At 43.4% G+C, this 14,143-nt stretch overlaps 1 protein-coding gene across 4 annotated transcripts in view; it reads right to left on the bottom strand.

Annotated features, from left to right (window-relative positions):
* Positions 1 to 14,143, bottom strand: part of ARHGAP24 (Rho GTPase activating protein 24) — a 221,006-nt gene that overhangs the window by 78,633 nt on the left and 128,230 nt on the right. Inside the window, exon 1 of one of the 4 annotated variants that reach the window (XM_026847435.1) lies at positions 6,555 to 6,793. The exons of 2 other annotated variants lie outside the window; for them this stretch is intronic. In XM_026847435.1, coding sequence (XP_026703236.1) covers positions 6,555 to 6,582 — 28 coding nt within the window. In that variant the 5' untranslated portion in view covers positions 6,583 to 6,793. Of the gene's footprint in view, positions 1 to 5,761; positions 6,085 to 6,554; positions 6,794 to 14,143 lie in introns of those variants that run through there. One more of the 4 variants, XM_026847438.1, reaches the window with a different exon arrangement.

Below are 14,143 nucleotides of genomic sequence, written 5' to 3'. Positions count from 1 at the left end.
TAAGAGGGAGGATGCAAATGCATTCAGGACCACAACTTCTCCAGAAAGTGAAGGCTGGCAGGTGAGGGCAACCCTCCCAGGAGAGCCGGGGTAGCTTATGTTTCAACCAGTTAACAACAGCCACAGCGAGCACCTGTGCTGCTGCTGGAAAGCTGGCCAAACCAATATTTTTGACAGTTTGACAGTTAAGGGCGCCCTTAAATGCTACCAAAAGTTTATGTAATTTGTCACCTTCTCTGCCCCAAATCCCCATGACGTTGTTACTTTTCTCCAAAAAAGTCCTCCCTGTACCATATGTGAACATCAGGGTGTTACATCAGGTTTCCTAATGAGCACAGGAGTAAGGACAAAGAACTTAAGCAGTCACCCTTCCTATTTCTCCTGGTGAACAACACACTATTCAGGGTATCCAAAGCCCCTTACAAAGCAGATCTCAGCAGTGACCTCACACTCTTTCACGACCAGACAGTGATTACTTAAGGTAAGAGTTTCTATGATGAAGGATCTCAGCATCTTCTTCCCACTGCTCCACCTGACAGCTTCCTCTGCTCTTGTGCAGTCGCCTCCCCTCACCTCCCCCAGCCACAGGCTCTGCCACGTGTAAGGTACTCCAGGGGAAAGGCAAAGGGAGCTGCGTATTTCCCAGTCTCTCATCACATCTTTTGGAGATGCGCAAAACCCACAAAGATAAGCTCATTTGTCAGTCCTTAAATGCACTATGTTGTGGTTGAAGATTCATTCCTGCCAGCAACAGTCATCAGACAATACATGTGTGATGTGGGTAAGGTGTGCAACCTAATTTCTGCAGAGTGTGCAGTGCAGCTTACGCAGGCTGCAGAAAGGCAGATGATACTGTCGACCTGACTGATCAATCTAGTATCGCTTCAGGGTCTCCTCCTCATGACTGCAAAACTTCCATTTCTGATTCATTCGTATGTGCTCAAAAATCAGATTTACAGGCTTTTGCCAATAGCAACCAGGATGAAAAGGCATTTGTGGATCTGAGAAAGAAAAGAAAAGATGATGTAGAAGAGAGAAATAAAACAATCAAGACATAATTTGATTCCACAAGAACGAATTCTACTTTCAAACCTCTTCAAATTAAGTTTACATGAAAAAAGTACTTCCTGAACATACATTTCTCTTTCAAAGCAGCCATAGCAATTCTGATTCTAAGTGTCTAAATAAATATATTGCACACACCACTTTTAATAAGTATAGATATTTCTGTTTTATCTTTGACAATTTATTGCAAACTCCAACCGCCCATCCATCTCTCTCATATTTTAAGTCATGCTGGGCCTACATTTTACACCTTCATCTTATCATTTCATTAGTTTTCATGTTAGGAGTGTGAAGTAACAGAGATCTCCAAAGCCACTAACCCTTCTTCCATACTGAAGCCAAGATCTCAATGGCAGGCCACAGGAGGACATGAACAAGTGGTGCCAAAACACACCATCTCTTTCCTCTGGTAACACAACAGCATCATTCTGCTCCTCAGGTGTCAGATGTTCAAAATCCAAAGACAAGCATGGTGAGTTTTTATTGCTAGAGGAAACATTTTGGGGTTTTGCCCACTTAATATGGGAAACTTAGTACTCTCTCATTACAAATACAGCTCATTTGCAATGGAGATATGTCATGGGGAGAATAAAGTGAACCAAGCAAAGCCTGAAGCAGAATGCAAACAAGGAAACTTCAACAACTGATGGATGCTGTTAGCTTTTCCACATGTTTTCCGGAAACACTCTCAAGTACATAGATGAGTATTACCCCACATAAGAACGGTTCAAAGCTGTGCCAGGCCAGTTTTAGACAGGACACTAGGAAGTATTTCTTTACCAAGAGGGTGCTCAAACACTGGGACAGGCTTCCGAGAGAGGTGGTAGATGCCACAAGTCTGTCAGTGTTCAAGAAGCATTTGGACAATGCCCTTAATAATATGCTTTAACTTTTGGTCAGCCCTGAAGTAGTCAGGCAACTGGACTAGATGATTGTTGTAGGTCCCTTTCAAATAAGATTATTCTATTCTATCCTGTTCCTGAGCATATGAGAATTGATTTTAATAAACATTCTTTCCTGCTTCTAGCTGTCTCCCATTTATTTATTGCTAGGTGTAAGATGTCAATGATTACCTGAACTGACATCTTTCCCATCCACAGAAGCTGGGCTTTTTAATTTTGTATACAAGTGAGACCACCTGTTTATCCTGCTGCCAGATGGACTGAAAAGTGCACTAGTCAAATCAGCTAAATGAAAAGATGGTGTCATCCAAGAAGAGCACCAGGAGACAGATCACAACAACATGAATACCTCCGAGTTTGGCTTTACATGCTACCAATAACATTGATCTGTAGTCTTATTCAACCTGCATACTCTCAAAACTGCCACACCAACTCCTTAAGAGATCTCCCCCAGTCTGACATCCCTCCTAGCAACTGCATTGTGTACGTGACCCATGGGGTCATTAGGATGTTACCTGCAGAGACAAGCCCGGCCCTAGCCAAGCAGAGAGCTGGCACAACAAGGGATGGTTTTGGGCGAGGAAATCTGCACCCTGCTGTCGAGCACCCTGGTGCTTGGGGGATGTGCGCTGCTCCTGCTCCCGAGTCAGGAGCCCGTTTCTTTTTTCCTGAGCTTAGATGCCCATAACACACAGCCTGGAGATCTGCAGGACTCTGGCACCCACCAGCAGACAGGAAAATCTCTGGGAGTCTGAAAACGTCATTACTTTTTCATTGACAGCAAAATTCATGCCCATGTTTTCAAGAGCGCCGTTCTCACTGATGGGGTCAGGTTTCCACAAGGAGTTAAGAATCATTTTGCATACCTGGAAAAGGGGAGGGTTCTCAGAAGCATCATAGGCAGAGCAGCTCTGAATGACCTGAATGACCCCAATATGTTCCTGGTCATTTTGAAAGTGTCTCACTGTCATTATTAAATCAAAAATGTATTTTTCACAAGATCTGTTCCCAAGTGCAGGTTATAACTGCTCCTCTGACAGAAGGAATGAACTCTGATAACTTGAAACTTTTTACATCCACTGTATTAAAGCACTTCATAACTAGTCTATTGGAATAAGAGGGAGCTGCGGTCAATCGATAATGTTCAGGTTAAGTACTCAGTAATCTGCCACCATCTGACAGAAAAGTCAATTACTTCATTTAATGATTTTAAGATTTAGAATGAGTTTAGTTTTGTATCAGACTTGGCTTTAAGAAGGATGAGCTGGATTCATTAGAAAATGAAGTTTAAATAAGAAGCTACTTCTAGTTAAAATTAGCTAATGAAGTGGGGGGGGGGGGGGGGGGGGGGGGGGACACGGACCCCATAAAAAACAGAAAGCAATTTTAAACCAAACTACATAACTGTGATTTACAGCTCTGCATTTACAGGACGTGAAATGAGAATTACTTTGACACATGGTGAATTTGTTCATCTTCACCAATAGCTCAGAAACCAGTATTTCTTTGAGTTGACATTTAAATGACAAACTCAGTCTGGACTTCACAGTTTGCTTTTGAGCTGCATCACTTGGATTTATAGCCTGCAAGAGATACCAGGTGCAGAACTTATAATGCAATCCATCACTTTCTCATCCCAACTGGAACAATAAAACCAGAAGATACTGTATCTCCTTGAACTAAGATTTCTGCCCTGTATCTGAGCCTGCAGAGATGTTAAAGTACAAGTGTAACCCCGTTTTGGAAAGAGAAGGCAAGGGGCAGTGGCAGGCCAGGGGAGGGGAGCTCTGCAATATCCATAAGCAGCTCCAGAATAGGGGTGCTACAACACAGCCAAATGTGCTCAGGGCACGACAGGCGACTGGCAGCACAGCATCTCACCCACTGACCTAATGAAAAGGCTTAAGGGTCTGGGAAAGAGAAAGAAGGTATTTTATATCCAAATACTGTGTAAACACATGCTCGCTTCATACCAGCTCTCAGGAGCAATACAACTACCTTCCTCTTACCTTTCCTATTGCACAATCCACACTACCAAAACCCAACTCAACTGCTGCTATTTTGGGCTGTCTTCAAGCAGGGTAGTTGACAATAGCTGTAGGTAGTTGAGAATAACTGCAGTAACTCTGGGGTAATGCCGTTTGTCTTTTGCTTTGAGGACCACATATCTTTCCAACACAGAGGTACAAGAATATCAAGACTAAATGATTCAGTCACACTCACCATCTCCCGCACCAGGGTGATTCTAGCACATACCAGCCATGAACTGTATTGCTTAGCTAAAAGGCACTGGGACTGCACTGTGCCTAAGTACCCTTTGTGCAAATGCAGATATGCTACTAAAATATACTGGGGAGTATTTCCAGGAGAGGTTTGTTTGGTACTTGCCCATGAAACACTCGGGATATTGGGATGAGGAAAATGGGAAGATACAATGCTGAATAAGACACATCCACTCAACCCTTCCAGCAGTTTGATAAAGTTCATGTATTTGATCCCCATAAGCAGACACACAGCTTTAATCTACAGAGACATGTACCGTATCTCCCAGAGGAGTGCTATTTGCCATCGCACTAAAACATAATGAAGTTTTAATGAAATCTCATTCACTACCTCTTTTTCCAAAAGAAAACCCAACTAATTAATCTTAATTAGTCAGAAAGTGCAAAGAGTTCCAGACCACGCAGACTGTTTACTAAATTCAGGTCATGAAGTAAGTGACTCTTCACTCCACTTGCCTTTGTTTTAGTAATTAGTGTTGAGACTCACAACTCGGCAATCACTGTTGAAGACTATTTCTGGAGGATAAAAATCTGGAGTGGCCAGAATCAGTGAGAACAAACCAGGGTATTTACATTTTAGTATTTGAATATTTCTTTAAATAAGCCCCAAAACATTAATTATCTAATCTCACATAAACATGACTGATTATTAGCTAATTATCTGAACTCAGTTCACACAAACGTAAGCCAACACATGCTATAGCTACTCTGCTTGCACCCTCTGCACTGTTTACATGCAAATGCACACATCTAGCAGGGAATACACCGAAAACTTGATTATGAAACTGCCACTTCACCTGTCTTTTCAAATGCACCTAAAGCACAGCTGAGGCAGAGGACATGGCCACAGCAGCACAGAGAGTGGTGTAAGAACACTGCATTTTGGTAATACCCATTTCTAGTACACAGAGGAGGCTGCAGCAGCTCAGCATGCTGAAAGCCAGGCAGGATCTTTAAATGGAGAGTTCATGAGAATTCAACAGTTTCCCTTCCTCCCATTCTCTGCCAAATAACTTAAAAGAGGCAACACATCATGCTATTTTAAGATAATGGTATCATTAAGGGTATAATACTTATTTTAAAACACAGCAGTGCAGCTAAACTGCATCAAGGCTTGCCCTGAAGTCTGGGTCTGACTCTGAAACAATGAACTTGAAAACATTACACAACTGAGTTAAAACAAAAGGGAGAAAATGCAAGACACCAAAGCACTGGACAGCTATCCAAGGTATATTACATATGCAAAAGTTTCCTTGCCTAAGTCCAGCTGCTGCTCCAGCCAGCACCCAGCTGGAAGCTCTTGTGAGACCAGAAGGCTGAAATCTTCTCTCTTAAAACAAAGCACACTTGAAGAAGCTGTTACACAGCATCAAGTCTTGTGAACCAACGAGGAGGAGGACAGGATGCTGCCAAAATTGGACAACGCATCTCCCCGGCAGTATCACAACAGGCTGTGACACAACACATACTAGCATCCGTGTAGGAAATAAATGTGAAGCTCTGAGCTCTCACCTGGCACAAGCACAGGCTGGCAGCAGAGGCAGCGCTGGTGGGACAGTCGGTGCTGTTGGGGCTGCCACCAGCTGCCGCCAGCCCCGCTATCTGCTCGCTGGCAGCAGCCTCGCCCATGACTCCATCGTCCAGGAACGGCAACCACCTCGCCCCTCAGGGGCCCGCGAACGTGGGGATGAGACACGCCAGGAGCAGACCCGAAACCAGCTGCTCTGGTGTGGGACCGGCCCGTAGGAAGGGCGCACGGCGGGGACAAACGGAGGTCAGGAGGGCTGCCCGGGGCAGGGACCACCACCCCGGGGCAGAGCCAACTGGCGCCAGGCACCACGTCTGTGTGGCACACGCACACGGGGTTTGTCAGCAAACCCTCCACCCCCCCGTTGGGTCTGATCAAATCCTCCACAGCCGGCTGGCCGGTCAAAGGCAGGCTATTTTCTTTTACAAATTAATACAGTTAGCAGAGAGGAATGGATTGTAGTACTTGTTACAGGCTACTCACCCAGGCACTGAAACGGCTGCGTTTCTTTAAAAGCAGAACGCCTTCGCTTTGGGAAACTTATTTCTGTTTTGCTATTGTTATTTCTTAACTTGCCCAAGATCCTGTAAAATCCCAGAACAGGCTAGGAAACAAGAAGAGATTATTTAAAAGCTGACGATCAGGACAGGAATTTATGGAATGAAATCTTTAAGGGCAGGAGCAGATCGAGCCAGCCAGCTAACGCTTTCATGCCCTGTCTCTGACCAGCAATTTCTTTTGTGAGCAGATCAAGGGTTACAAGATGACTTAAAATACCTGCTGGTGATGTGTGCTTCTCTGCCATCAGCGGGGAGTCCTTGGCGTAGCTAGCGTGCTGCCCTGTCTGTCTTCATGCCTTTTCCAGCAGACCCCTCGCAATCACAATGTCACAGTTCCCCAGGCCTTACAATCAAGTGGTTTGTTGTAAGAGAACTAAAAATAGTGCTGAATCTTTCACCAGAGCACTTGCCTGAGTGAACATAGTGCCAGTCAGCCCATGTGTTTGTGAGCTGCACAGACCTATAATATTAAATATAGCCCAGTTCCTCCTTGGAAATATGGCCGTTGACTTTTTTTCAAAATATGCTTTTTTTTTTTTTTTTAAGACAGCGCAAAATAAATCCCGTTTCTGACCACTAAAAGATGGAATGAGTGGAGTTGCTTTAAGAATATCCTCAGGGAAAGAGTGAGTCACTTAAGCTGCTTTTATGATAAAAGATCCCTAGAGGAAGTTTATCTCCTTAGTAGTCTCCGAGATCCGTATGTCCCCCTGTAAAACAGAGTATCACATTGTGGGGTTTTTTGTTGTTGTTGTTTGTTTTAAATTCTTTTAACACCTGTTTCCACTGCAGAGTCAGTGCTTAGCATGAGAAACAGAGCAGGATTTCATAGTAGCTAACACCTCAAGAGGGTGATTACAGAAGAGTCTGTCCTGCAAGGCTGTTAATAAGGTCCACAAAAAAAGAGTACAAAGTGGCCCATAAGAACCCTGCATATGAAAATCTATGCCATAGGTTGACAAGTCCAGAAAAAAAAAAAAAATTATCTCAGAATTATTTTTGCAAAGTTTTTAATTTCTGTGGCCTGAAAACAATCACTGAAAACAAAGGTTGCAAAAAAAAATGTTATTCAATACACAGATGCCAGTGCTGCTACCAGTGTCCAAGCTGGGATCCCAGAAGCAGATTTAGATGCAAAACTTCCAGTCAGCACATACCAGACACACACGTTCACACTGTAGTACACAGGTGGATCAGCCAAGAAATGAGAAGGTGCAGGTGATGGCTGGCAACAACCACTTGTGGCATTTTAAAAGGCTGGTAAAGCCACATTGTCCTGTGAAGTGAGTGAATCATTCAGCTGTGAAGTGAGCACCAGAGTATGCCTGACAGCAAGCCAGGGTGTCCGAACCACAGAGAGTTAAGCCGCACTGCTACTGGTGGACATTACTCTGTAAAAGCCTGCAGAAATCCAGACTCGATCACATTATATACACCAGTGAGAAGGTGTCATCTGTGACTTTAGTCTGTACTACACCGAGTGACTATATTGCTATACTTAGTAACTCTGTAAGTCAGGATAAATTTTCAAGAAACTTATTTCTTCACCTCAACAAATAAACTGCCACCACCAGAGAAGATTTCCAGAAGTAGGTCTCCAGGCTAGAGCAGTAGTGTGTTTACATACACACACAGGGAAAGAGAAATCTATACATACATACATTTTAAAGGAAGATTTTAGGATGGAAGTAAACACTGAAAGTTGGAGAGTTACTGGGAATATCACTGGGTTTTGTTTCTTTCGCTGATTTTCGTGAGAAGAAGTTGAAAGCAAAAAGACCAAAGTGGTTATGTGGCCTGTTCGGCTGTTCATGTAAAATTGTCTCCTACATTTTTGTTTTCCCTTATATGTCTTTGAAAATTGCTTCAGTTCATTTGTTTTGAAGTAGAACCGCAATATTTTTGCCCTTGTGAAAGGGCTGGCAAATTCCTCCTACTCCTTTCTGTTGCTGTCAAAACATGCTGCAAGGCAGCATGAAACATCTATATAGCAGCAGAGGTAACCACAAACACAATAGCATCTTCATTCCTGCTCCACTCCCCGGCTATTATTTATAGAGAGAAAGGGCATTAACAAAGCACAAAGTTCTCCCTAATTAAGCCTCACTTTGCCATCTGTTACTTCCCATGAGTTGATCCTAATGAGAAACTACTTCAAAACACATTTGAGGACCTGCTGCACCCAATGAAGTCATCAGATGAGGGGAATATTCCCCTCCTAATACATCATACTCCAATGCTACACAGCAGCTCCCTCCCCTACCAAAATCAAGAGGAACACTACCATTAATATGAACACAGCCCTGGGTCACAGCCTCCTACAGCCATGTTGAGCAAGTTTCCCACTCAGTATTGTTTTTCTCAATAATTCACAACTCTCTACCCAGTCAGAGGGGCAATGAGAGAGCTACAAATACTACCTGCCCCCAGGTCTGAGCAGCCAGCTTTCTGCAGCTGCTTCTCTTGCAGTGCGTTCATCTATGGAGACATCATAGAATCCCAGAATCCCAGGTTGGAGGGGACCTCAAGGATCATCTGGTCCAAGCTGCCTTGGCAAAAGCACTGTCTAGACCAGATGGGCCAGCACCCTCTCCAGCCGAATCTCAAAAATGCCCAGTGTTGGGGAACCCATCACTTCCCTGGGGAGATTATTCCAATGGCTGGTTGTTCTCATTCTGAAAAATTTTCCTCTTGTATCCAGTTGGAATGTCGCCAACTTCTCAAAGATGATGGAGAGCGGCCTTGAAACAACATCAGCCAGCTCTGTTAACACCCTCGGGTAGATATTGTCAGAGCCCATCAATTTGTAGGGGTCAAGCTCCTGTAATAGTTCACATACCAACTCCTCCATCACTGACAGTGGGTCTGTGTTTGCATCAACCTGGATTTTTGTTCCCAAGGCCTGGGGCAAACAGTGCTGGGAAAGATGGAGATGAAGAAAGTGTTGAGAACCTCTGCCTTTTCAGCGTTGTTGGTGACTAATTCACCCCTCCTGTTGAACAGTGGGTCAGTGATGTAAGTAGTCAACAGGTAGCCACTGCCCAAGGAGTCAGACACTGGCCGACACTATGCAGCGAACAGAAATACAGTATAGAAATACAGAACCATGGTTGCCAAGATTTAGAGGAGTTCAGTACTGAACTCACAATGAGATTGCTACTGCCAGTGCCCTACAGACAGCTGAACCACATCACAGCAAGTATGCAGCATCTGTCATTGAAATGCTGAGGTTAAACCTCTCTGTCCTCCTGAACAAATTCCTTCTGAATATCCACCTAAACCCCTCAGAGTATGGTGGCTCCATATAGTGGCGAGACAGACTACAAGGTGAATTTGGTTCAGTGCCAGCCTGTAAGTCTACTGCACAGTTTGGTCAAAAGCATATGAGCAAGAAAAACAATTACTTCCTGGGCACAAGAATATACCCTGGAAATCAGTAGGTGTTTTTTAACCGTTTGAAACGGTGCTGTAGGATTCCTCATTAAAAGTGAGGGTTAGGCTGATGAGTCATGTCTGGTTACTGCGCCTAAGTGAATTAGCCAGGCTTGGAAGAGTGCTGAAGAAGCCCAGGGAAAAGCTGTGCCATGAGCCTGCAGAGCTCCCTGACCACTTGCTCTGCCCAGGGCTCAAAGGTGAAGACTCCGAATGAAAGTGATCACCATTTAGATTAATTGCCACTCCCAGTACAAATTCAGAAGTTATTACTTCTATTTGCTCACCTGAAAAACAAAGTCATATTCGAATCCTTAGGTAAGTTCACTCTACAGTTTGCTGTGGGTGGCTCTGCAATGCTGCCTTTGTTACCCAGCAGGTTTCTAATTGGGTGTGTGTATTCACACCTTACACATAGGGAATAGGGTAGATACTGTGGGAGCATGATTTAGGGAAGACAACACCACCAAAAAAATCAAGATTATCACTGGTGAAAAGTGTAAGGCATGATATTGAACACAATGCCAGATTCTGAAGGACTGGTCTGGTAACAAAAAAAAACCCCAAGTGCACAACTAATGCTTAAAACCTATTCAGTGTCAAAATCACAACCTTGAGTCTTCACACTGCGTAAAACCAAAAGAGTCACACTCAGGCTACCTTAGCCTTTTTTGGAAGGTAGGGCTTTTTAAAAATAGTTTCTTAAGCACAGGAGTCACAGCTCCTGACCAAGCACAGCAATTCAAGAGGATAAACACCATTTCTGTGTGTGAATGTAGAATTAAACATTTCGCCTAAACAGGTCGATAGCCTCACAAGGTGCACTGCACTGAAGATCAGGCTCTCAAGTTCTGAATTCCCTCAATGAAAATTACACTACAAATAGCCTTTTAGCTTACTTGAAGTTCATGGAAAAGGCAAGGAACCTCTCTCTGTTCCCTTTGCTGTCTCACACGTTGCTCCCTGTTGCATCAGGGAATATTTAGAGCAATCTTTTGTAAACAGCACATGTTTCTGTGTCTGACCCAGCAGTGTGGGGTTGCGTTCCTGAAGTTTTTGGATGTCAGTTGACACCAGGGCTGCCTGGGGAAGGGAGCAGCTGTGTGTGTAGGTGGGCAGGGAACAAGGGAAGGGATGGGAAGATAGGAAACACACCAACTTTGCTGCCTGCAAATGTCACCATCCCAACAGCAGCTCCCTGTATCCAGACTGTTTAACAAGTTCCCCTCTCCTGCTAGCTGGCCAAGATGAGGGGGACTATTTTGCTGGACATTTTGCTTTCTTCCCTAGTTCACCAGCAATAAATTAACATTTCTTACCTGTTGAAACAAATTGCTTAGTAAATTCTGCTCTGCCTCGAAGGTCCGGGGTCTGCAGTTTAAAGTATCCCAATATCCCAATGAAATTACTGGAGAGACTGTAATTGAGCACAGTGGGATTACTTTTAATACTTCATGTGACTTCAGAAAGCATTTTTTTTTCCATAGTGCATGCTGAAATGGGACTTGAGTCTCTTCCTCCCTTCAGTTTTAGTAGCTTAAGGCAGGAACATTTTCAGAGGTGCCAGCTGGGCTACACCCATGCAAAAAGGCAGCAACACCCAGAAATATGAATTGTAAGGATTATTCACTCATGTAAATTTGGCTGTCCAGCATATCCCTTGTGTTTTATGACGTTTAATAATATGATCACATATGTATTAAAGAATGAGGTATGAAGGAAGACAGCTAAGTAGTGTGATTACTCATAGAATACTACTAAGGGGAATCTTTAAAATACCCATCAATCCTGAAATGATTAGGGAATTTAGTGTGACAGGAACACTTTGGGTTCTTTGTTAAAATCTCCTAGAAAACACAGCGATGTTCACATTATCAGCAAGTCTCTTGTCGTTAATGAAATTATCTCTATCAAAAGTAAAGCAGTCAGCTTGGTCCTCAAAATTACGAAAAGCAGCATTACAGTGATAGGTATTACTGGACGTTCCTATGAGAAGCTGAACTGCTCTTTTGATTGCTCTGCTGGATAAATACAAGTTCCACGGGTAGGTGAAAAGTCAGTCACATGCACAACCATAACTGCAAACTAAAGGACATATTAAGGGGGAGAGGAGATTACAATCACAGAAAATGACAATCAGGCACAAAAATTACTTCCTATGAGATACAGACACAGTATCTTGTTTTGTATATTCTAACACAGGAATAAATCTTCCTGGGTGTTTTCCTCCATTTCCTTCCAACTTCACTATAGTTCACTATAGTTCCAATTTAGCTGATACATAACAAATGAGCCTTTGTCTGCATGTGTGTGCATTTGGGGTTTGAGTTGGTTATATTCACACAGCCCGCAGGGATGCCCAAATAACTCTGAATATGACCATGCTGATATCTTCTCATGGAAGCTTCATGTCAGCTGCACCATGTGAAGGGCTCTCAGCTGCAAAGCCATTTAACTTGCCCAATTACATTTTTGGCTGCTCTTCTGCCTTGCAGCTTAGAGAAACCCTCTCCAGAAGCTAGGTCACAAGAAGGAATTTCCAAAATATGCTACTTTTCAAAGAGCTGGGACCTAAGGGGAATGGGAGACATGAGAAATATTATAGCAGGTCTGGAAGAAGAAATCAGAAAAAAAATTATCATGCTGTTGCAACCCATAAGGACAACATGTTCTCTGTCTTCCTCCTACATCTGTTTGTTACATTTGAAATGCACAGGTTCATGAACACAAATTTATACTAAAATTGTGCTTCGGACTAACTGAATTTGAGTTTTAATGCTGGGAAAGTATGGTGTTTGTGTCATGAGCCTTATCTTCTTGACATAAGCTAACACCAGCTGTTATTTGCTTGGTTTAAAGAAAAATGAGTAAACAAAAGTTTATTAATTAAATGGGGAATTCATAAAGTTTAGATGTGGATTCAAAACTCATTATGTAATCGTGTCAACTTTGAGTCAAGGAAAGCATGTGAGACAAGACAGATACTCCACTATATTCTCTGTAATAGTAACTTGGCACTTTATTTCCATGTGTCATTAACATCTTGTCTGACATAACCAAGTATGGACTCTGGTATCTCATGTGCTTAGCAAAATCAAGTCATATATACGCTGGGAAGTGGCCATACGCTTGTTCCACCTGTGCCTCCCTCTGCACCACAGTGAAATGCTGGTGACAGTACTGTCTTGGTTTCAAATCCAGATAGGAAATCAGAAAATAAGCAGGGGTTCTGAAGATGAACACAGTTTTAAGATTTGACTATGAAAAATAACCCTCTAGGTGAGCCAGAAAAAAACTTTACTTGCTCTTACATGGAAAACAAAACTTCTCACACTCTTTGCCTTTGGGAAACACAGACAGCACATCCTGTGAGTCACAGGGTTTGTTTCCCAGCAGTCTTTCCAACAGCTCAGTGACATGTGCCATCAGGGTGGTACAGTTCGTCTGCAATACCACAGTTACGAACCCAACTCTTTAAGTCTGTTTCCTTCTGCATCATCAGTTTGAACACAACTCTGGTCTGAAATGACTGAAACCTGCTGCCATAGCCTGACACCTGTGAAGCAGGTCCAGTGAGACCAGACAGTGGTTTCACTCCCATTCCTGCTGGAGAAGCATCACTGTAAAAAAGAGTGTAATCAGTAGCACCTCTGATACCCAGCTCAATAAAACATGACAAGGGCAGGGCACATGTGGAGGAGGGACTCTGACTTTGTCCTGTGATTTCCTCTTGATCTGGACAGAAAGGCTTACAAAAGAGACAAAATAGGTCTCTGCTCTCTTAAAACTTCTGGGTATTCTTTCTGTTACCTGCCAACTGTTAGACACATCTGGCAATACTTTCATTTCTGCTGGGCTATGCTAAATTAGATGCTGATAACCACTGTTTTGCTGAGAGCGTGAAAACACACTTCCTCAAAAGTAATTTGTCTTTTTATATCATCTATGGGACCTTCAAAGGTCCTACAGAAAACTGTGACTTACAGCTAATTTATAAAATATTAATACACAAATCACACAGAATCACAGAATCATTCAGGTTGGAAAAGACCCTTGGGATCATCGAGTCCAACCCTCAGCCCGACTCTACAAAGTTCTCCCCTACAGCACATTCCCCAACAGCTCATCCAAACGACCCTTAAACACCCCCAGGGATGGGGACTCCACCCCTCCCTGGGCAGCCTATTCCACTCTCTGACCACTCTTTCTGGGAAAAATTTTTTCCTAATGTCCAGCCTGACCCTCCCCTGTTGCAGTTTAAAGCCATTCCCCCTTGTTCTGTCACTAATCCCCTGTGAGAAGAGCCCAGCACCAACCTCTCTGCAGTGTCCTTTCAGGGAGCTGCAGAGTGATGAGGTCTCCCCTCAGCCTCCT

Source organism: Athene cunicularia (genome assembly GCF_003259725.1).
Source record: "Athene cunicularia isolate RWA chromosome 4 unlocalized genomic scaffold, athCun1 chr4_part2, whole genome shotgun sequence".
In the NCBI taxonomy this organism is placed as follows: Eukaryota; Metazoa; Chordata; class Aves; order Strigiformes; family Strigidae; genus Athene; species Athene cunicularia.
This window is presented reverse-complemented; position numbering and strand designations above follow the sequence as displayed.